The 25,274-nt window shown below is 32.0% G+C and overlaps 1 protein-coding gene across 2 annotated transcripts in view; it reads left to right on the forward strand.

The window, feature by feature from the left end:
* LOC111429491 (LIM/homeobox protein LMX-1.2) overlaps positions 1-24,819 on the forward strand; it is a 29,479-nt gene extending 4,660 nt beyond the window's left edge. The window contains exons 2-7 of one of the 2 annotated variants that reach the window (XM_071197553.1): positions 12,441-12,621; positions 23,501-23,718; positions 23,777-23,973; positions 24,040-24,160; positions 24,220-24,387; positions 24,438-24,819. In XM_071197553.1, coding sequence (XP_071053654.1) covers positions 12,441-12,621; positions 23,501-23,718; positions 23,777-23,973; positions 24,040-24,160; positions 24,220-24,387; positions 24,438-24,625 — 1,073 coding nt within the window. In that variant the 3' untranslated portion in view covers positions 24,626-24,819. The remainder of the gene's footprint in view (positions 1-12,440; positions 12,622-23,500; positions 23,719-23,776; positions 23,974-24,039; positions 24,161-24,219; positions 24,388-24,437) is intronic. The other variant, XM_071197588.1, reaches the window with a different exon arrangement.
* Positions 24,820-25,274: the final 455 nt, after the last annotated feature.

The raw sequence follows: 25,274 nt of genomic DNA on the forward strand, positions 1-25,274 counted from the left end.
TAGATAGCGTTTCTTTCGCACATAGTAATCTCAGAATGTCTTGTAGGTGTACTCTACCGAAGGGCTTCGTTATATGAACGAAGCAGATTTTTTCCTATTTTGTCTAAATCCTTGTTGTTCTTCCCCATTTTCAATTTACGATTATAATTTCTCTTTTAGAACGCTTACAAATAATTTCATTAATGCTTCGAAGAGTTATTCCTCTATAGTTTTCTGAGCAAGTCTTTTGGCCTTCTTTGCAAATAGATATTGTAATGCTTCAGTGTCAATCTTCTGGTATATACGATGAGTTCAAGATATGGTTGAAAAAATCTACAATTTTCCATTGAGCTTTTCTCCTACGTATTTTAAAGCTTGTCATTGTCCACTCCCGTTGCTATTCTATTTTTTAATTTCCTTAGTTTTCATCCAGCTCTTCCTCACTGATTGTTCATTTCTCAATTGTTTCATATTTTTCTATTTTAGTTGTGTCTGCAGTACTACATAATTGTTGGAAATAACTTTCCAATGTTTCTGGCGGTATGCCTTTTGTCTATTTTCTAGGATTTTCCGTATTTTCTTTTGTGCTCTGCACAGGTCGTGGTCCATGTCACAAGTAAATTTGCTCCAGCGATTTCTCTTAATGGCTTTTTCTATTCCTACACTCCACATACCTATAGTGCGTTGATACTTTATTGCTCAGCTCTTGAAGTTAAATAACTTTTCCTTTTTGTCTGCGAGTTTTCAGATCACATAATAACTCAAAATGTACGTGTGTAGCAATACGCGTACTTTGTAGTATTACGCGCTGTGGATGTGGGATATATCGCTAGAAAACATACTTTTTACCTCGAAAACTTACATGGCAACAGAAACAATAATAATTTGAAGATGTTGAAACTAATTCTATCGTCACCACTCATTCCAATCCTCTGTTTATTAATGTCTTCAAAGAACACAGAGATGTAAGTTGTACAGATACAACTTGTATCCATATCACCTATAGCTACCTAAATACTGTTACATTCTGAAGATGATCTTTTTAGTAATCTAACAATCTTGACTTTCTGAATTTACAGATGTTAGTCGTGAATATTAAGAATGGAATTTTTAGTAATCGTTGGCCGAAATTTTTTTAATCCAGTTTTACTTGAAAACACCAACGTTTTTGAAATTTTTGTCTGTTTTTCAGTTGTAAAACGTATATCCATGAATTGGGGAATAAATCATCAGATTTGGAATTGGAAACTAGATACGCATTTATCGTAATAATCTAGGGAAAATTCGTGTATTTGTCGTTTCGCTTTGTAGGCAGGTTTTCTTATAAGAGAAACTTATTATACAATAATAAGTAATATTATCTAGCAATAGAGTGTTCTAAGTTTAATTTAAAATATAAATAATTTTTTAACTCCTCAAAATAAAATTTATGTGATTTTTTTAATTTATTTTTTTTTTCTTCTTCCAAATTAGCAGCTTTTGTTACATACAAGATTTTTTATATCAAAACATTTTACTTCATGATTTATAAGATTTTTTTTTAAATTTTACGAAACCCGATAGGAATAGATCTGATATTTTTATCTCTTCTTGTAAAACTGTATTATAAGAATGATAACTTGTTAAATGTTAAATCGCGTTTAACTCCTTTGTTCTCTATAATCGAGAGTTATTGTCTTACATTTTGTAACAAATCTTTGATTATGTTCTTCATATAAGGATTTTTGATTGTAATACAGATTTTTAGTGTCCCAAATTTATAAACAAAAATGTTGACAAACACATTAGAAAAAAATTTCAAAATTGAGAAAGGTTATTTTGATTTCCATATATTACTTGAATTTGTGGCGAACTATTTTATTTCTTTTTCACAATTTCCAACATCTTATATGGTTCTTTATGGTTCTTTCACGGTCGACCGTTTCAAATCCTAGTAAAAATTAAACTTTTATTTTCCAGGTTGTCTTTTAGTTTCAGTAAAAATTGTATATCGTTTTCTAATTTGTAGCCTCCCAATTTCTCTTGTAATAATTTCCATTTAACAAATCTAGAGGTTGTATATTTACAGTAGAAAAGTCATGTTATTTATTTTTTTATCTGTTAGAATAAAAAATTTTCCCCCATAAAAATACGGACGAAACTGATCTACATTCCAGATAATAACCACTAATCTTGTTTTCGATCGCGAGGTTTTTTGAATTAACTCTGCTCCAATTTTCAATTACGTAATTGCTCACATTAGTAACAAAAAAAAAGATTCTATAAATAAAGAAGATAATACTATATCTAATTTGGATATTGGAGGATAGATTCAAAACTCTCTTAAATTGATAAGGTTTCAAAGTAATTTTGTCGGAGAAATATGTCTTCAGTAATAATCGGCTAAAACCACAAACGATTTGATAGCCTTGTTCTTCAGGGATGCATTCTTGTTTACGTTTAACGCGGTTTGCTACGTAGAGTAAAAATGGTTTTTATATAATTTTATGGGTAGAAAATGTTTTTGGTGTATTTTTAATAAAAATTAATGTAAAATTAATTTGAAACCAAATTAATGTTCCAATTCCTTCTTGAGCCAGAATTTTATCAATTTTGGTATACATATATGAACTTAACTTGTTATAAATGGTTATGCAGAGAGGAATTAAAAAAAAACATAATGTCTAAATTTGTAGAAATAAAGAAATAATTTATATCTTATTAAATAATAATTAGATTTGCATTAAAATTGTTTCTATTTTATGAAGATATCCCAATTCATTCCTGAGATACGGTATTATACGTAACCTCATTAATGACTGAGTTGAGTTAAAAAAATTGTACCAACAAGATTTTTAGAAGTGAGGAAATACTTTTAGTGTTATGAAACTAAATTAAGTTGACTATAAAATGCTTTTTATTACATCTTAATATCTCAATAACTTTATCAGATATGAATTTTTCAAAAATTGGAATTTCTGAAGTTAACCCGTCATAAAAGGGTAGAGTCATTAAATCAAAATTTGTAGAAATAATGATATAATTTTTAATTGCTTAAGTGTTGATTAAATTTGTTAGCTTTAAAATGGTTTTTATTTCATGAAGATATCTCAATTGGTTTTTGAGATATGATTTTTGGTGGATGCAGAGTTAAGTTAAACAGAATGTTTTACTGGGATATATAGAAACAAAAGAAATATTTTTGTTGGAAGTGAATTAAATTTCATATAAAATGGTTACTAAGTCATCTAAGTCTCTCAACTTAACATAAATGGTCATATTAAAGAAAAATAAAAATAAGTTATATCACCAGGATTTATAAAAACAATTTATTTTTGAAAAAAATATTTATTATTACATATTTTAGTACGTCTCTCTACTAACCAACTATCCAACAATCTGTTGTCATCCATCCGCCCCACATGGTCCCTCCATGCACTGCGTCTGATTCGGGACCATCAGACTATATCTTGGACACCGCAGAGTTCTGTGATGTCTTCGCTTGTTGTAGAGTTTTAGCCCTTGTTTCCACAGCGTAAGTCATAACAGATCTTACGCAGGTCTTGTACATGTGGATTTTACTTTGTATGGTCATGTGTTTGTTTCGCCATATTATATCTAGCAAATACCCCGATATTAAGGCTGCTTTGGTTGTCTCAGCCTTGACTTTCTCGCGAAACTATAATTTGAACGTGAATAATAAAATATCGAGAAGAAATACCTTGAAGCGTAGTGATATTGTTCTTAATTTTTGCCGCAGCGTTGTAAAGACGAACAACCGTGAAATTTAGTTATACTTACATCAAAAGAGTTTAAGGTTCATCGTCGAACTATATTACATTTACGGAATCGCGTGAGTGTTGGCTCTATACAACAACCTTGTTTGAAACTTTCTGTTACTGTAAAACCACCTATTAAGGCATTTCCTAGTTTTATTTGTTTCCTATTTTCTTTTACATGGTTTGAGTTAATGCAAACAGATGGTCAATAGTAGATCTCCCTACTCTGAATCTGTCTTGTTCTTCTGTCTCCATTGTACTGTAGTCGTTTTCAGTTCTAGTTTTAAGTATGCTTCCATATATTACGCTGATAGTATTGGTTCCCGATATTGTTTCATGTTGATACATGACAACTTTCACTTCTTTGGTACTTTCTGATAGTTTTGTGAGCATCTGGTTTTGTTTATCTGTTCCATATTCAATAAGTTCTCCAGATATATTCCCCGGTTCCACTGTTTTTCCATTTTTTAACGCAGTTTTTTTTCAGTTATTCTTACAGGTGATCCTAGCATAAATATATTTGTATTTTGAAACTACTTTCAGTCTTCTGCTAGAATCTTTTTGAAATATTGATTCCATATTTAGCCTGATATTGGTGAAATTTATCTTTTATTCGTTCCAGTCTCATCTTCGTGTTGTGACTAGAGCATGTTTCTCCTATTTTCCATGCCTTTTTGTAATAATTTTAGAGCTTAACACGGTGTTGTATGAGTGCGGGAAGTTAGCCCCCCATTTTTTGATTTTTAAATTTTTTATTGTTGTTCTAGATTTATAAGTACGAAGGCTTTCACGGCCGGTGTGAATTAAACTAAGATTAGAACTAAAACTAGAACTAACACTAGAAACTTTCGGGTTTCGGGGTTCGAAGTGTTTGAAACCACTCCGAAACGTCAAACCTTTTATTAAAAGACGCACGGCAAAACCCGAAAGTTTCTAGTGTTAGTTCTAGTTTTAGTTCTAATCTTAGTTTAATTGTTCTAGATTGTTCTAGAGTTGTTCTACATTGTTCCAAAGCGGCAAATCGAAAAAATAAAAACTCCGCGAGAAAACCGACAAAACAGGTTTTTTGACTAGCCCCCCATTTTTGGAAAAATCAAATTTTCTTTGTTGTTCTGGGTTGTTCTAGTTGTTCTAGTTATTGTTCTAGAAAATCAAAATTGTGGGATACAGCATTACGAAGTTATAACTAAAAATAGGTTTGGCCGCCGAAATGTCTGGTTGATTGCTGTGACCATAGCTTTTCTATTATCAATTCCATATTACAAATATATACTTATTATAGCTAACGCAATCTGGAACAGCTATTATTTTCACTAGATCAACTCTCTAAAGGGCACTTTACTCTTTGAAAATTAAAGTTTTTCGAAGTTTCAGTCAGTAATTCTTGTGTCAGCGGTTTTATATTACACAATAAGAATTAAAAAACACAGAACAATCTAACATAACTCAAACTTTGCCGATTCAAATTGTTCTAGATGTGTTTTGCGTTCAACACGAACATTAATTTTGCAAAATCACATATTTTTTGTTGCTCTAAATTGTTCTTGTTGTTCTAGGTACTTAAAATGTTTATTTAATCACTGCGGTTTTAGTTCTTTTAAAGTTTCATATTAAAAATTACTACTTACAACAATTAAAACAATTCAGAACAGCTGTTATTTTCACTAGAAAAACCTAAAATTTTATTAGTTGTTGTGATATCGGATAGGTTTTGTTGAATCAGTGAACCCAACCTTTAATATAATAATAGTTTTAAAAAATTAAAAAAATATGGAATAATCTGACCATCTAATTTTCTAAAAATCACCTTTCTATTTAAACTTGTAATAATAAAACATAAGATGCGATTTAAAGTGTATTTTATTTTGTAAAACTATGTAATAAATTAATAAATAAACTAAACTAACAAAACAATAACTATTCTTTCACAAAAACTGTACAAAAACTTATTCTAAAGTAAAGTATAACTAAATAAATTAAATCATCTAAATAGACTAATATCACGGAACTCATTTACACACATATATGCACATTTGTGCATTTATTTCTGTTGCTTCTTCAACTTGTATGGATTTTTTTCTTAAATCATTAAATAATAACCAATTGTTGGGTACAAATGCCGTGTAGTATCCTACATCACTCAAAGAGTGAGTACCTTCGTAGCTGATGATACTTGCGAGGATATAGACTTTGTTCTGGAGTTGTAAATTGCGGGGGTAATCGAGTACGGGACGTTAGCTCCCTATTTTTTGATTTTTAAATTTTTCATTGTTGTTCTAGAGTTGTTCTACATTGCTCCAAAGCGGCAAATAGCAATAATAAAAACTGCGAGAAAAACCAAAAAAACAGGCTTTTTACTAACCCTCCATTTTTGGAAAAATGATTTTCTTTGTCGTTCTAGTTATTGTTCTAGAAAATCAAAATTATGGGATTCGGCATTACGAAGTTATAACTAAAAATAGGTTGGGCTATTCATTTAGAAATCATGTTGAGAATGTTTGCACAGATTGCTTTAGTTTCCTAAAATTATTTTTAAAAACCGGTTCTAGTAAAGCAACATATAAAAAAGAGCTGAACTATTAACAGGAATAAATTATTTTGGAAGCCAGAATATTGCTGGCGTGATAATAGTGAATGCTATGTCAAATATTACGTTTCTTTGCACACAACTATTTAAAGAAGAATTTAGTTATTGTAGGACTAAAAACTGCAATAATGGTTTAAACGTTACTTTCCATAAAAACATAATTTTACCAATCGACATTGACATCGTAACAATATTTGGCTATGCATAGCTAAAGCAAGTAATAGAAAACTACATGCAAACCCTAAGCAACAATTGCAAAAAAATGTGGTCTGTTTATAGAAACAACGAATGGAGAGAACAATAAAACAAAATTGAGTGATTACGCACGCAATTTGTAACTCCACAACAAATTCTATATCCCCGCAGGTATCATCAGTTACGAAGGTACTCAAACTTTGAATGATGTAGGACACTACCTGGCATTTGTGCCCAACAATGCCAATTGGAAATTATTTAATGACTTACGAAAAAAATCCGTACAAGTTGAAAAAGCTACTGAAATAAATGCTTAAATGTGCATATATGTTTATAAATGACCAAAGTGATTTAACCGTATTATTCCATGATATTAGTTTATTTACATAATTTAGTTTATTTAGTTATAGTTTACCTTAGAATAAATTATTGTACTAATATAGTAATACTGATCGAATAGTTATTGTTTTATTTGTTTATTTATTAATTTATTACTTAGTTTATACAAAATAAATACACTTTAAATCGCATCTTTTGTTTTACTATTATAAGTTTAAAGAGAAAGGTGAAACTTGTGATTTTTAGATAATTATGATGGTCAGATTATTCCATATTTTTTTAGTTTTTTAAAACTATTATTATATGAAACTTTAAAAGAACTAAAACCGCAGTGATTAAATAAACATTTTAAGTACCTAGAACAACAAGATCAATTTAGAGCAACAAAAAATATGTGATTTTGCAAAATTAATGTTCGTGTTGAACGCAAAACACATCTAGAAGAATTTGAATCGGCAAAGTTTGAGTTATGTTAGATTGTTCTGTGTTTTTTTAATTCTTATTGTGTAATATAAAACCGCTGACACAAGAATTACTGACTGAAACTTCGAAAAACTTTAATTTTCAAAGAGTAAAGTGCCCTTTAGAGAGTTGATCTAGTGAAAATAATAGCTGTTCCAGATTGCGTTAGCTATAATAAGTATATATTTGTAATATGGAATTGATAATAGAAAAGCTATGGTCACAGCAATCAACCAGACATTTCGGCGGCCAAACCTATTTTTAGTTATAACTTCGTAATGCTGTATCCCACAATTTTGATTTTCTAGAACAATAACTAGAACAACTAGAACAACCCAGAACAACAAAGAAAATTTCACTTTTCCAAAAATGGGGGGCTAGTCAAAAAACCTGTTTTTTCGGTTTTCTCGTGGAGTTTTTATTTTTTCAATTTGCCGCTTTGGAACAATGTAGAACAACTCTAGAACAATCTAGAACAACAATAAAAAATTTAAAAATCAAAAAATGGGGGGCTAACTTCCCGCACTCTAGAATAAGTTATTGTACTAATATAGTAATACTGATCGAATAGTTATTGTTTTATTGGTTAGTTTAGTTTATTATTACTATTATAAGTTTAAAGAGAAAGGTGAAACTTGTGATTTTTAGAAAATTAGGAAGGTCAGATTATTCCATATTTTTTTAGTTTTTTAAACACTATTATTATATTAAAGGTTGGGTTCACTGATTCAACAAAACCTGTCCGATATCACAACAACTCAAATTTAAGGTTTTTCCAGTGAAAATAACAGCTGTTCTGAATTGTTTTAATTGTTGTAAGTACTAATTTTTAATATGAAACTTTAAAAGAACTAAAGCCGCAGTGATTAAATAAACATTTTAAGTACCCAGAACAACAAGAACAATTTAGAGCAACAAAAAATATGTGATTTTGCAAAATTAATGTCCATGTTAAACGTAAAACACATCTAGAACAATTTGAATCGGCAAAGATTGAGTTATTTTAGATTGTTCTATGTTTTTTAATTCTTATTGTGTAATATAAAACCGCTGACACAATAATTACTGACTGAAACTTCCAAAAACTTTAATTTTCAAAGAGTAAAGTGCCCTTTAGAAAGTTGTTCTAATGAAAATAATAGCTGTTCCAGATTGCGTTAGCTATAATAAGTATATATTTGTAATATGGAATTGATAATAGAAAAACTATGGTCACAGCAATCAACTAGACATTTCGGCGGCCAAACCTATTTTTAGTTATAACTTCGTAATGCTGTATCCCATAATTTTGATTTTCTAGAACAATAACTAGAACAACTAGAACAACCCAGAACAACAAAGAAAATTTGAGTTTTCCAAAAATGGGGGGCTAGTCAAAAAACCTGTTTTTTCGGTTTGCTCGCGGAGTTTTTATTTTTTCGATTTGCCGCTTTGGAACAATGTAGAACAACTCTAGAACAATCTAGAACAACAATAAAAAATTTAAAAATCAAAAAATGGGGGGCTAACTTCCCGCACTCTGTCATATTACAATTTTTACTCTAATTCTTTTTACCAACTACTCTAAAATTTTTACACGACACGATTTTTTCCATGCTATCCATGGATGATCTTCGTAGTTTAGTATTTAGTCTGGTTTTTAAATGTTGAAAACTTATTTTTTAACTTAATAGAAGAAACAAGTAGTATAAGAGGGGAGGTGTATTTACTTTCAAACATTTATATTTAATTATCAATTGATTATTGTTTGTAGTTCTTCTTAAATAAGGAAATCACCTGTAATTTAGATTATTTTCGCCCCCGAATAATATAAGGCCTGTCTTGCTATATGAATCAATTAATCACGCTTCAGTAATGCCCAGTAATCCCCCTTACGATCCGATTATACGGTCCCGTGCCTATTAACAACCCCATGGTATCCCCTAGGATGCTGTATCAGTTAGGAATTTGATATTTATATCCTAAATATCTTAAAAGTTTCCGGCTAAATTTTAATAGGTACATCCTAGAAAATAAGGAAACCTTTACAACACTTAATATGAACGAGAATAAAATCTGAGTTATCTTAGATTTTGTTAATCGGAGATTGATATAAAAGGGGTGTTTTGGTTCGTATACAAGGGGTTCTCTATAAGCGCTAATTCGTATGACGTTGCATGAAATTTGATATAAAGAGTTAAATGGTCAACTATACCCTTGCAGCACGTACTGCACCCCAACCCCCTATTGCCAATTTGAAGATTGATGAAGTTTTACCGCAGGTGGCTTGTTAGGGGATTTAAAATTTAAAAATAGAGCACCCATTATAGTTTAGTTTAGTTTCAAATAAAACTCTTTGTATGTAAGCGTATAAAACGTCCCCAATTTTATTTTGGTAGCTACATTTTGACCTATGCGAAGTTAGCCCCCAATTTTTCTAGCCCCCAATTAGATAGGATTTTACATGTATAGTATTTTGATTATAACAAGAGAACTAGTCAACCGATTTCGATAAACAATGTCTCATTCGAAATCTCTTTCGAATTCCGCTAAAACGCCAAAATAATGCGAAGGTACACGAAAACAACACAAAAATGACCTTTTTTAAGTGGTGATATCTCGTAAACGATGTACCCGATGATCAAAATCTATACGTCATTCGATTCGTAATAGTTTCTTCTATCGAAACCATAAAATGCCCGATTATTTAAATGACTTCACGTATCTACCGACTGGAACTCTAACCCCCAATACGAAAATATTAATTTTGATTAAATTCGCTATAACTAAAGAACGGTTTGACCGATTTTAATATTATATATCGCAAATGAAAAGGTTGCGTCTGGCTGAATGTAGAAGTTATAAACATTAAATTAACAATGTGTATACACGCATAACATAGTATTACATGAAACTGTAAGTGTATTTTTCTCGAAACATCCTTTTTACATCTGGTTAACACGATTCCTAAAAAACTACTCATTCGATTGACTTGAAATTTGAACTGCAGTTTCAAATAGCATCTTTCTATCGTATGATCTACAGAGAAGCTGATACGATATATACATGATTTATTTTTGAGATAAACTTATCGATTTGAAGAACAAAATCGATTATCTTAATTTGACTAGGCGCCATTTTGCCAATAACATTTTTTTTGCTTAGTTCTAGTTCAATCGATAATCACAAGTACATATATAGAAAAGAACATAATTTGATTTTTGAGTTTCAGATCATTTCAAGGATAGATATTGTGTCAACCAGCAACTTAGACAATCCACGTACCAACTTGGTTGAGGGACAATGTAAAGATTATTTTCTATAAACAATTCTTTTTAAATAAGTAAATATATCATGAAAACATATGCAAAAGATTAAATTGAAATACCACATAGTTTGGTAGCAAAAAATTCCCGAAGAAATCACGTTATTTAATACAAAAAAAAGAGACTCCCCCATTAAAAAGTTTGAATTATACTAGTATTATTTGGAGTGGTTTACACTCAATTTCAAATTATTTCATGTTTTGACAATGTTGATTAAAGCTTTATAATTTTTCAAGCACAAAATGAAAAAAATTCACAAGGCAAGCACAAATCCAAGGAGTAGCGTTCAAACGGTTTTTATCTGGAAAAATTACAAAGTTCAAATCGCGAATCTTCCCGATATGTTTTGATCAATTAATAAAATTGAAAACGACTCACCGAATGGATGTTGTTTCCCTTGTATTTTACTTCGAAGCTCAGCTGGAAAGAAACGATAAACTAATTTATTGTGACAAAAAAATTAATTAATACGATACCTTTTAACATCCATAAAATAGCAATCCCATGATGTCCTATATCACATCACCAATATCACCTAACACTTAGCATAAATATAGCACGCATTTATCACTTAATTCAAATAATAAGTTTTATTTTTCTAAACTACTTTATCACTCTTAAATGCCCGCATATCAACTAAAATGCGTTATTAGCGAATCAACTTCCAAACATCCCCTCCTTAATTTATTGTGGGAACAAGGAATACTGGAGGTGAATAAACAAAAAATGTAAAGACGACGGGCCAAAGCGGTTTTAAATCGTTTTTTGGTTTTAAAACTCAACCTTTCAATAAAAAAATTACTCGTTTTCTCGAAACATTTCAAATAAAACTTACGTCATTTTACTAAAATAAAACGCACTAATCGAATTTCAATGTCCTGCAAAAGAAAGTGTATTCCCCAATATAAAAAAATTAATTTAAACTAAATCGACTATAATTAGAGAACGGTTTGACTGATTTTAATGTTTTATACCTCAATCGAAAGTTTGGGGGCTAGACTTCCAATCGGCAGATTCACGGGATCATTTCAATAGCCGTACGCAGGTAATTAGTAAATTTTGAAATCGGGCATTTCCACCTTCGCATTCATTGTAGATCATACTTTCGATCGAGATGTTGATGACCAAAATTGGTCAATTAGTTGATGTAGATAATTGATGTTTGATTAATTCGTTTTTTGTGTTTTAATTAAAATCCCTAAATATTTAGAATCGGGCATTTCGACAACCGCATTCAGCCAAACACAAACTTTTAATTGAGATATATGTAAAACATTAAAATCCGTCAAACCGTTCTCTAATTATAGTCTATTTAGTTTAAATTATTTTTTTTATATTGGGGGCTAGACTTTCGGGCGTTCACACGTGCATAACCAACGAGAAGAACACGGTGTCATTCCGAGGGCTGTACAAGGTTAACGGGAGCGAATTGAAATTCGGGCATTTTGTGATTTCTATAGAAGACACTATGACGAATCGAATTACGTATAGATCATGATCATCGGGTAAATCGTTTACGAGTTATCACCACTTAAAAAATTTCATTTTTGTGTTATTTTCGTGTACCTTCGCATTATGTTGGCGTTTTAGCGAAATTTGAAAGAGATTTCGAATCGGGCATTTCTACTTTCGTATTGGCCAAAGATTAAGCTTTCGAATGAGACATTGTTTATCGAAATCGGTTGACTGGTTCTCTTGTTATAATCAAAATACTATACACGCAAAATCCTATCTAATTGGGGGCTAGAAAAATTGGGGGCTAACTTCGCATAGGTTACATTTTGATGTACTTTTTTAAATTTATTTCTGTTTCAGCAGCTGGAATTCTTCCAATATGCGGCATGTGCTGCAGACCAATCAACGATCGTTATTTATTAAGAGTAGGAGACGTTTCTTATCACGAGTATTGTTTGCAATGTTCAGCTTGTGGTGATCGTCTGCATCAAACTTGTTTTGTTAGAGATTCAAAACTGTATTGCAAATTAGATTATGACAGGTAAGTGTTGAAAATAAAGTAATTTGGTGAGAATTTAGTTATGATCATTAAAATTTTTGTAAACTCATCTATTTTGATTTACAATAGAGTGATCATGTTGAACAACACACAACGACCTACCACACAATTGTAACCGTTTGGCAATTAATTTCATTAATCGCTTTTCAAAACGACAAACGACCGACGGCAATTGTTTTTCCGTTCATGTTTTGTTGTTTCGTAACGTGACTGCCAGTTACGGTCGACACCTTGTCGCCATAAACGTAATATACGGCGGTAATAAACATCGGTGTGGAGATCGCGGTCCGCGGAATTCTGTCGTTTGTACCTGTCCAAACGTGCACAAGGGGGGGATTACGAGAGAGGGCGATAAAATTGAATTCGATTTCGATAAATCTCAATAAGCGTTTCTCCTTCTTTCTCTGTCGTTTACGTTTCCGTCGCCTCCACCATATGTGAGTTTAGGATTAGGGCAAATAACGTCTCCTGCACCATATTGGGTTTCCTCTACTTTTCCCCAAAGCGCAATATGTTTCTTGGTAGTCGTATGTAGCGGTTTATATAACCCTCAACATAAAGAGAAGAAATTGTTTTTAGGGGGAGGGCGTTTCAAAGCACCATCAACAATTACAGAAATTCTTGTTTGGTGATATTTTGACTTTTAATTCTTTTTGTTTTTTATGTAAATAAAAACCACCTGCTACGCATCAAAAGAGTACGTCTCGTTTTTCCCCTTGCGATATCATCCCTATAAAGGCATCAGATGACATCCATCCTTCGTCGATCTAGATTACTGGCGGCGAATTAAACGCCTCTTTAGCCCGCTGGAATACATTAGCGTCGCCGCCTGTGGGTCGCACGTGCATGGAGGCGCCCTATTGTATTTTTTTGGGGGTGGTCGGTCGGGTTTGAAAAGATAGGGGGTGACATTGCCCCATCCGAATACATGACGAGACGGCCAGCAGATGCTCCAGATTAGATACAGGGGGATCCCTCGTGATGCCCTTGTCTTATCGTTGCCCTTTTTGACCATAAAAATTTGTTATTTCGTGGATATAAAAAGTGAGATTATAAAGAAAGGAATTTATTATTATATGGTGAGTATTTTTTGTCCAGGTAAAGACTTATTAAAAAAAACTGTTTTTTTATAAAATTGAAACAAAATGTTTTAAACTTTGAATATTAAGTTTTCGAAACTTTGGGGTTAAGTTATAAGTAATCGAATGGATCATATTAATTGATTCACCTTGTTAATCTAATCAACGAGATTCTTCGAGGATGTTTCAAAAGCAACCTTCCAAAGGAAATTACATGAATAACAAAGAATATGATTTTTCCAAACATTTGGAATACTTTTCTAACGAAATTGTAAAAGACTTACTGGCATTGGATTTCAGTTATAATGTTAATAATGTACCAGAAATAAAAACCAATGATGAAGATGAGGATGATGAGGACATGAGGATGTAATAGAACAGAAAGACAGAAATGACACACCAAAACCTAAAGAACAGAAAGAGTCTAGGTCAAGATTACATCACCAGAGAGTTACTGAAGTATGTTGAAGAGAATTTAAATCATAAATTAACAACTTTAATCAAAATAATATGCTGCCAACGTAGAATCCTTGATGATTGGCAAATCAGCAATACGATACTATCTAAAGAATAATAAAAAATGCAAGAAAACTACAGAGGAATAAATTTACTATGCATTATCCAGAACTTAAGGACAAGAATCATAACAAACAACATAAATAAATATATCTAATAAGCAGACGAACAATAGGGAAACGAACAAAATCTATAACTACCTCGAAGACGTTAGGTCGTGGTCTCGAAAGAGGTCAGTTTATGGTATATACACGAAATCATACAACATTTTAAATGCCTAGACATCGAAATATTTGGATACGGGGATGTTGATACGGAAATAAGAAGTCAAGCTACAAGTGCATCAAGTACAACTGCACAATATACCTAAATGACACAATATGGCGAAATACACATACTCGAATTGAAGCCACAGCACTCATCTACAAGACCGTAATTAGAGCTATCCAAAAGAAAGAATACTAGAGATTACAGAAGTGAAAGTAATGCATAGAATAGCTGGAAAAACAGTGATGGGCATCGAAAGACGTGAGAACATTAGACAAACATACAGGATAGATAATATCAATGACTTGATTTATTGTTAAATAGAAATTAAACAGAAAGAAGAAATAGAATAAGTGCGTTAATACCATGACAGAGGAACGAGTGGTAACGAAGGACAAACTATCTGTAGGACGAGGAAACATCGGAGAATCTAGAAAAAGATGGAGCGACAACTTTTCCAACAACTAAATTGATGCCAAGGTGTGAACAAAAACAGGCAATTATGCCTAAATACAAAGGAAGAAATAGAAGAAGCCAAAACTTATCTGCAGTAACTTTCTGATTACAATTTTATTTGTACATTCAAGTATAATTCTAGCTAAATTTTTAATAAGATCTATATTGATGCCGGATATTTCCATAGTTCTCACTAGGTTCCTAAAAGGTGTTGAACGATGTACGACGTAATAGCGCAAATGATGCGCCTAACAAGTCTAAAGATGATTCACAGCTTTGTGTAGTCTCCTGAGCTTGCGGTTGAAGATAGTCTATTTTTTTTAGTTATTAAGTCAATGATACAGGTGGAGTACTGAATTTTGATTTTTTTCTTTGTGGCAGAGTATTTTTGATCTTAAAATTATCGTAGGGTGCAGTTGTTACAATTTTAGAAGTTACGTTTATAACACCATATTAATTTTTTTTAATTATATGCTAAGGCAACACGCTAGAAAAACAACGAGAGGGCAGATTGTTTTACACTATTATACGGATTAAGGATGCTTACGTTGAGGTGAACAGTGTAAAATCTCTACGAAAAGTTTCTCTGGGCAATAACGTTATGGTTCATCTTTACGATATACTTTGAAATGAGGTTCGGCTAACGGATATGATCCATTGCACAGAAATATATTTGGGTCTTTAACCAAAAGGTTAAAAGTTTTAGATTTTAGGTAATGAATCTTCCGTACGAACTGACAGTTAAGTATAACTCATCAGAACCTTTCACAAAAGATAGAAATTTGGTGGCTGGCCAAGAACGGTTTCGGTATTTTTTAAATAACATATGATATATTTATTCGTATAGTTGGGAAACCCCACAAAATGGTTGCAAGACAATAACAGATCCGATTGTTCTAGTGGAGAGGAATCTCAACACGTAACTATAGCTGGTGCAGAACCACATTTAATTAGTCAATCATAGCTAAACGATCTTGTTGGAGATTTATATTTGACCAAAGAAAGATTTAACCCTACCTTTTATTTAAAGAAAGATAATCAAGAAATTCGAGAAAGATATTCTGTAATAATATTGATGGTTCAATGGTAGCATTAGGTCACTATCATTTAGCAGAAGAATGGAGACTAACTATTGACGGATCAAAACTAAGTCAAAACTAAAGTTTTACTGTAGGAAACATATTTTCATCTTTATCTACATATTAAGGGGCTCATTCAAAAGAACTCTACGAGATTTTTAGATTTACTCTGGAAAAAATCAAATACGCAGGGTTTTATCAGGCAAATATGTGCAAATTTGGAAGTAGTGGCTTCAGTTTTTGGATGAAATTCGGCTATAAGAAGTATTGTTGTTTCATTCGTTATGTTAACCAAAACTGTCCTTTAAGATCTGATACTTTGTAGATGAGGAAAATATCAGCAATAAATGACTAGTGACACCCGACAAAATCATTTTACCGTCGTTGCACATGAATGTTGATTTAATCAAGGATTTCGTGAAAGCATCTCGTAAAGATGGAGCATAGTTAGAGTTTTTGAAAAGTATATTTAGTTTAGTGAGGCTAATTAAGCAGGTAATATTTGGAGAAGCTGATATAAGTTCATCGACAATCCCACTTTTTTAAGAAGTTTTACTTCCATTAAAAATCAGCCATGGTTAGTTTCTGTCGATGTCACAAAAAATGTCCTCAGCAAATACAAATCTATGAATTTTCATGAAATAATTAAATTATCACTAAATGCCTATCATAAACTACATTGTAATATGTCCTTAACAATCCATTTTTCTATCGCTTTCTCCATTTTCCAGTTTGAGAAGCGATATCAAGGCAGATGGGAACATACCATGCTTGTGTACTTTTATTGATACCAGTTATTATCAAAATATAACTTGTTTAATGAACGCTTTTGATATGCTAACTCTCCCTAGAACGCTAATAAACAGAAAAATGCAAGCAGTGTAACCGAAAGTAAGAAGATTAACATTGATTCAAAAAAATTATAGGATGCAAGACTTGGAAAAGACAAGCAAGAGATAATGAAATATGAAGGCAAAAATTGAAGGAGGCCAGGAACGGAGCGCCATAGAAGAGACTTAATTTTTATTCTATTTCTCTCTAAAAACTGTTATTTTTGCTGGTCTACAGTAAAGGTGTCCTATATCTATTTTCCATAAACGCTCTTTGAAGATATTTTCTAGCTGAACTTAAAACTCGTAATGAAACGTGTATAACATTTAGTTGTGTTGAGGGTGAATGGTGAAATTGTTCAGTTACTTTACTTATCAGATTATTATAAATATATCTTCACTTATTTATGTTGGTATTGATATACTCATATAATGACTTTACCCAAGTTTATATGTGGTTTTCCCGTCTTACCACTTTCTTGCCAGCCATACATATTTTATTTGCCTTGTATCTTCCATCTTGTATATCTTCCATTTTCTATTTTTATACCATCTCTTTTTCGTGATTTCCGTACTTGCTTATTTCAATTCAATGATTTTTACTTTTTCATTACTACCTATCAACAATACTTGTGTTTTCGTTTTATTCATTACCATTCCGAATTCCTTTATAATCTCATTCTATTTATTCAAACTCTCATTAAGTTTCTTATCACCTCTAGCTATAATAACCACGTCATTCGTCGAAAGCTCCTTCCAAAGTTTCGACCGCTTGCATATTTTTGTGTCCAACAAGAAACCTCTTTACCTTCTATAAACACAGTTGAACTTAAACACCGCGTCTAAAGCTTTCGTTTGACATAAATTTCTTAGACTTTAAGTTTTTATAGCTTTCTGCATTAATATTATGCAGTTATTTTATATATCACTTTTATAATGTTTTCTATAATTTGTTTCATTGTGAATACACGGACCTGGATACTTTTGCAATATCTAAAACCAATTTTTATTTCATCCATTATTTGTTCTAAAATTTTCATGTCCTTACTTATAAGTGTTATACCTCTATAGTTATTACAATTTTTATCTCCTTTTTATATATTTGTGCTAAAAGCAATTTGCCAATCCTTTGCAAAAAGTTTTTTCTTATCATCCTTGTTTCAATATATGTAGCAACACTTCTCTTCTGTGGATCCACATATTTTAGCATTTGTGAATGAGGCTTCAGCGAAGGAACCCAAGACTAGACTAACAAACTAAGGCTCGTAAGGAGGTTGGTCTACTCTATCTTTCTTTACGGATCAGTGTTCTTTAAAACAACGGAAATAAAGTCGAAGTTCTGGAGACATTTTTCTGGCGCAGACTATCACAACTTAGTTGTGGTAGTTGAAAACATTGCAAAATTTGTTGGCCACATGTTGCGAACAAGCGGTCTCAAAAGACTTATCTTAGAGGGCATAGTACCTTATCACAAACATCACGGGACAAAGTATGGCACACACATCAAGATGGCTGGGAACAAGGATGAATGGAGATATGCTCTGGAAAGCAACTCATGAAAGCACGATTCTCGAATACGAGATTCTGACTGAGAGGATAATTTCATTGACTGTCTTATCATCACTTGGTAATTTACTGTTCTTCTTATACAAATATAATTTAGTAGAGGTAGAACTATGTACCATATATAAACCATTTTTTTGTACACTCCATAATGTAAAATACATCAGTGGATAATGAGCTTTATGAGTTTTATAGCAATAATAAGTTGATTAATGCAACTTTTTCTTCTACTCCAGTTAATGACATTGATACTATGAAAAGCATATCTTCAATAAAAAGTAATTCTACGGATATAGATGGATTAAATATTGGTTTAATTATGTTAATCATGTCCTCATATTCTTTTATATTTGACTCATATTGTAAATTTTTGTATAAGTGATAATGATGTGTGGAAGATTGCTCTGGTTAGACCATTACCAAAAATAATAACCCTATTGATTTTATGCATTTAAGACCCATAAGCATCCTTCCTGTAGATACTATCGAAGGTAAATAAAAAAATTTTAGCTGCGTGATTTTATAGACAAAAACAATATCTTGCCAGAAATGCAGTCTAGATTTAGACCTGGCTTCAGCTGTACCACTGCATTAATTTCCATTATAGATTATGTGGTGTCTGAAATAGACAAGGGAAATGCCACAGTTTTGTGTCTTGTACATTTTTTCAAAGCATTTGACACAATCAACCATAACCTACTGTGTTCTATTTTGCAATTTGTTGGTCTGGATGACGGGGCCGTTGAATTGCTACGGAGTTATTTAAAAAATCGTTGACAATCAGTTATTGTTGGTGACAGTATCTCGGGTTCGTTGAGTTTATCGTCGGGTGTACCACAAGGATCCATTCTTGGACCTCTTTTGTATACTGTGTATACATGTCATTTTAAAACCTTCATAAAATATTTTAGATCGCATTTTTACGCTGATGACACTCAACTGTACCTCTTCTTTCCGCCGTCTGATGTGACAGCTACCTGCGAACGCATTAACTCTGACCTACAGAGTATTCCTGAACCCGTCAAAGACCGAATTAATCCTTTTTGCGCCTAAAAGATAGAGACAGACTCTCTTATCCAAACTTAATATTTTTGTAAACAACACAAATGTTACATAATAATACTGTAAAAAGTCTGGGACTATTAATTGATGACGCACTGAAATTTAATGATCACGTTAATAAATGTACCCAATTAGCGTACTGTAACTTAAAACACATTTACAACTGTCGAAATTTTTTAAATAGAAAACTTAGGGCTATGTTCTGTGAATCACTTGTTTTATGGCATGTCAATTATTGCGATGTGATATATTCTACTTTCATCTCATATCTCGCAAAGAGGAAGATACAAAAGGTATAAAATTCGTGTTTACGACTAATTTATGGTATTAAACGTCGGCAGCATGTTAGTGATTGGTCGATGTAAACTGGTTGAATATGCAGAACCGAAGAATTTTGCATTCAGCCTGTTTGTATTACAAAGTGATAAATTATCAACAGCCCCCTTACCTTTATAACAGGATTCGATTTCGAGCCGATGTCCATACATTGAATATAAAATTTAGAGATACACTGACTCCTCCAGTACACAACCTTCAATTTTTTTTAAAATGCTTTAATTACCAGATTACTAAAATATTCAATAATATTTCATTGGACATCAGAAAATCATTGTCTCAGAACTCAATTAAACGGAAATACTTTGCATTGTTATTTGATGCAGATTGAGAGCTCTCTGTGTTTGTTCTTGTCTTTGTTTTTAACTGCGTTGTTGTCATTCTTACGGATTATTATTATTTATTTATTAACTATTTTTGATGTGCACGCTTCAGTTAATTCTAGTTTGTAAAGTCGTTTACTAATTTGCTTTTGTTTTGATTTACTTTTGTTTCGCATAATATAATTTTTTCTCTCTCATGGTTCTGTTGAAAAGCGGTTTAAGACCGAACTTCGCCTTTTTTTTCACATTTGTATTTTTGATTCTTTATTTTTAAGTTTACAAGCATTATTTTTATTGTGTATTACTAGTGAAAAAAAAATAAAGTCATTTATTATTATTATTATTATACAGTGTGTCCGTAAAGTAACGCATATAGGGGATAAAATTATAATAAACGGTTTATGGAAAAATCCCTGAAACGGGTCTAAAGATTTAAACTTTTTGCAATTTTTTGGTGTAGATCTCAAATTTTTTCCGCCATTTTTAAACGAGTTATGTCGTCATCGATATTTTTTTTAAATGGAAATCTCATTTTTATTGCGGAATATGAAAGAGAATTTTTTTCTGAATCCAGTACAGTCAATATTAATATTGGTTACATAAGAAAATTTTCGAAAAAAATTACTTTAAGTTTTAACTATTCAAATTTGCTTAATATGATAAAAATAGCAACCAATTATTCTAAACAATTTCCTGAGTGCCAAAAACTGATTTAGTAAAGCTTTTTGAAGTGTGGTGGCGCATCATCTTGTTGGAATAACCGCCGCGCCGTTGGAATTGAGTTGTGTCAACATTATCGGGATGGAAGGAATGACATCGCTTTGAAAAAATTTAAACATTTCTTTCCACTTAAGGTTTCCTCAAATTTTTTGTGGACATTTGGTGTGCGACTTTCTTGGCTAATTTGAATTTTGGGTAGCGCAATACCGACAACTTTGTCTATTTACTTGTCCACTCAATGTAAATGTCCCTTCGTCAAAAAATTTGGTTTTTGACAAAGTCTTCGTCATCGTTGCAAAATTGTTGTTGCACAAACTACGATTCATTGCTCGTGAATGAGGTTTACTTTATGGGAATGATATTTTGCTGGTTTTAAAATTTTATGAACCGTTGATTTACTAATGTCGAAATTAGACCCAATACTCCTTACAGTAACATGAGGGTTTTCTTGCCCAGCCAAAACCACGATTTGTTGAACTTCCCTTGCAACATTTAGTAGGTCAGATTTCGAGAATTGCTTCGAGAGATGGCCATGATTTTAAATTTAGTCACAGTTAGGCTCACCATACTTTGGTTAATGAGTTGGCGATCAGAATATGTTGTATTAAAGAGGTCAACTACTTACTAAATCAGTTTTTGACACTTAGGAAATTGTTTAAAATAATTGGTTACCATAGTTATTCATGGCTACTGTTATTTTCATCATGTCAACAAATTTGAAGTAGTTAATCTTTAAAGTAATTGACTGTATTAGATTAAAAAAAAATCTTCTTTCATATGCCATTTGAAAAAAATACTGATGACGTCATAACTCGCTTAAAAATGGCGGAAGAAATTTAAAATCTATACCAAACAATTGCAAAAAATTTAAATCTTTAGACCCGTTTCAGGGATTTTTCCATAAACCTTTTATAATGATTTTATAGCCTATATCCGTTACTTTACGGACACACTGTATAACTCTGGCCCAAATGACCGATATCGCCATAGTTATCGATCAACAGCGCAATATTGGTTTGATATCTACATACATTTTCGTAGGAGAAACCGGCCATGAAAATTTTGGCAGACAAATGCAAATATTACGTTTTTACATTAATTTTAATCACGCTAAAATCCCAATTCAAAGCACCATTGTCTTTAAATATTACATATATTTAAAGACAATGTTTTTACTAAGTTTGTCATTACTAAGTCGTTGAATGCAACGAGCTGTATAGGTGACCATCTTTTTGCTGTATATAAGAATATATAACACTATTTCCTTTTCACTAAGCTGTCAGCGAAATAAGTCTGAACGAGAAGCATAAATGAGCCAGATGATATTTATGATAAAATGTATAACCTAAATTCACTTAATTAATGACTGTAAAATTTGATTATTATAATTTTAAACAATGTTAAATTATTTTTAAAATATTTACATGTGATGATTGGCCCTTTAGTTACCAAAGGACAATGGTATGCAATACGGGAATTGTGAGTTAAATTTCAAAATGTTTTTCATAAATTTCCATTCTTTCAACTCTAAAAGCATTTTTTCCCCCTTTTCATCGCTTTTCCGATTTTATAATTTGTGCTGCATTTTGTTTACCATTCGAATAATATTGTTAAATTGAACAAACGAATGTTTTATTACAAAAGCTTAGTGTTGTTTAGTCGAATGGATTTACGTTTCCAATGAGACGTAACGTTGGAAACAAGGAGGGAGACGTGCAGGCGTCTCTTTTGGTATCGCAAGCACATTGTACATTGTTCGTCCCGCTATTTCGACGACGGTATGCGAAGGGGGCACTATTTAATTTCGTGCACGCGTTCGGCAATAGAACAATGATAGGGCTGGGGAGCCACGGCGCTCCGTTGGAAAGGGCGAATAAAACGTACTCCCTTCCAGGTCGAATATCGCCAGTTTTATTCGACCTTCGGCCAATACCGAGAGGGAGAGTTTTACGAGACAGTGAATTATTGCCCCAAGTTGTGCCCACGATCGAATTTCAATTTAAATTTTTACAAATTGTTTAGGAGTTTTCCTTATTACTAATCAAAAAATTTTTTTGGAAATAAAAAAAGTTCATTTTACTTCAAACCTTTCAAGAAATGTTATGTGGAAATCGTCAAATATTTACTTAGCGAAAGGAACAAAGTTCACGTCGACATCGTCGTCAACGTAGAGACGGAAAGACAAACAGGAGCACTTTAGATATTGCGACGTTTGTCAGTTTGTCTCTCTTCCATCTCCGGAATTAGCTTCACTTCCTAAATTCCACGAAGCGGAAATAAAAGAGTGGAATCAAATTAGTTTTCAATTTTCAATCTCTGCTATGTGGGAAACATAATTTAGGAAAGATCTCGTCGTATTGTTTGCGGTCCCTTGACGTGGCACTTATCAAAATAGGGTCCACGTGTCGTTTTTCGGGTTTGTTCAGAATTCTGTCAACGCGTTCGCTTCGACCCTTAAAGCAAATAAACCTTTTTGCTCCTGGCTGCAATAACGGCATTCGTCTTTATGTTTATTACGTTTTCCACAAACGAAACGGTTGCCTATTTCACCTTTTATTACAACATTTCTATTTTCCCACCAAACATTCAAACTATTATTTGTGCAAAGCTAACAGAAAATTTTATTTCAGAATATACATCAAAAAATGTCTTAGTTGCTCTGAAAGAATATCACCCGAGGAACTTGTAATGAGAGCATGTAACTACGTTTTTCATTTAAGATGTTTTGTTTGTGTCGTTTGCGGAATTCGTCTCCAAAAAGGTGATTTATACATCATTAAACAAGGACAACTATTTTGTCAAGTCGATTATGAGAAAGAAGTTGAAATGCTTCAAGTTTATGGTCAAGGTTAAAACAATATCAAAATCATCAAAAAAAATTTAATGATTAATTTTTTTTTAAACAGGCGATTTTCTTTATGACGATTTATTACAATCTGGACGACCACAAGACGGTAGAAGAGGTCCTAAAAGACCGCGTACGATATTGACAACTCAACAAAGGAGAGCTTTCAAAGCTTCGTTCGAAATCAGTCCGAAACCGTGCAGAAAAGTTCGTGAAGCTTTGGCAAAGGATACTGGTTTGAGTGTTCGAATAGTACAGGTAAAGCGTATGCAGAAGTTGAAAGGATGGCATTTGAAAGGGTGGTAATCGTATTAATTCCGGTAGGTTTGGTTTCAAAACCAACGCGCGAAAATGAAAAAGATGCAGAAAAAAGCTCGACAGGACAATAAAGATACGAAAGATGGCGAGGATGAAAAGAAATTTAGTGTGAAAGAAGAAGAACAAAGTAAGTGGAAAATACGATCTTAATTATTTTTTAGTTTCGTTGTTAATTTTTATTTTTAGGTCCCGGAACACCGTTTTTTAATGAAAGTAGTGATAACGAAGCTGGTGATTTAGATCATATGCATCATAGTGATTTGGATAAAAAAACTTTCTTTCACATCAAAGAAGAAATCGATAACGAAGAAAATTTCTTAAAATATCAAACGAACGTTTTTAATTCCTATACCGGTAATAATTTTGTTAAATAATTTTTATTAATTACTATTTTTTAATGACAGATTTCAGCCATAAAAAAGAACCGAATGTGATGTGCATACCGTTACAATCGATAGAAGCCGCTCGTTCGAGATCATTTATGCTCCCATCTTTAGGAAACGCAAATCCTGGATTGAATCCAATCGATCGACTCTATTCGATGCAAAATTCCTATTTTTGTAGCGAAGATTTACCAACGATGGAACACTGAGGATATTGTGCCAATTCTGTACAGAAGAAATAAAACAAATTAATTATAAAAAAGAACTACTATTATTAACCATTTTCTTATGAAATTTATCTTCTATATTCTGATATAACGTATCTCACTATTAAATTGAACTATTTCTTCTAAACGTGTATGTGTCTGCATGTAAATAAAATGTATGTTTAACTATTACTTAAGGAAATATGTTATTTATTGTGTATTTATTGATATTAATTAATATATAGTATTAAAAAAATCATCTTTTTCTAAGACATCAAATCAAAATAAAATGTTTTAAATAAAAATGTTGAGTAATAAAGGTAATAACAATCATGACAAAATATGTTTTTTGCCACAAATTGTATCAAACTGAATCATTATAGATTTTTTTTCCTAATTGTTATTTTAAAGATAAACTTCAATAAAGAAATGTTTTGTATTCAAAACATAATAAAATGAAGAATACTGAAACAACAAAGGCGAAGGTGTTTGCAGGTAACTGGTCATACAGGTAATTAAATGTCAAATCAATTTGGCCAGACAAGAAATTATGAGTAATCCTAGACAATCGAATGAGCGATGAAACGGGAGCAAAAATGCTTTTAGAGTTGAAAGAATGGAAATTTATGAAAAACTTTTACACAAAGCTAGA

This window comes from Onthophagus taurus, chromosome 1 (genome assembly GCF_036711975.1).
Source record: "Onthophagus taurus isolate NC chromosome 1, IU_Otau_3.0, whole genome shotgun sequence".
NCBI lineage: Eukaryota > Metazoa > Arthropoda > Insecta > Coleoptera > Scarabaeidae > Onthophagus > Onthophagus taurus.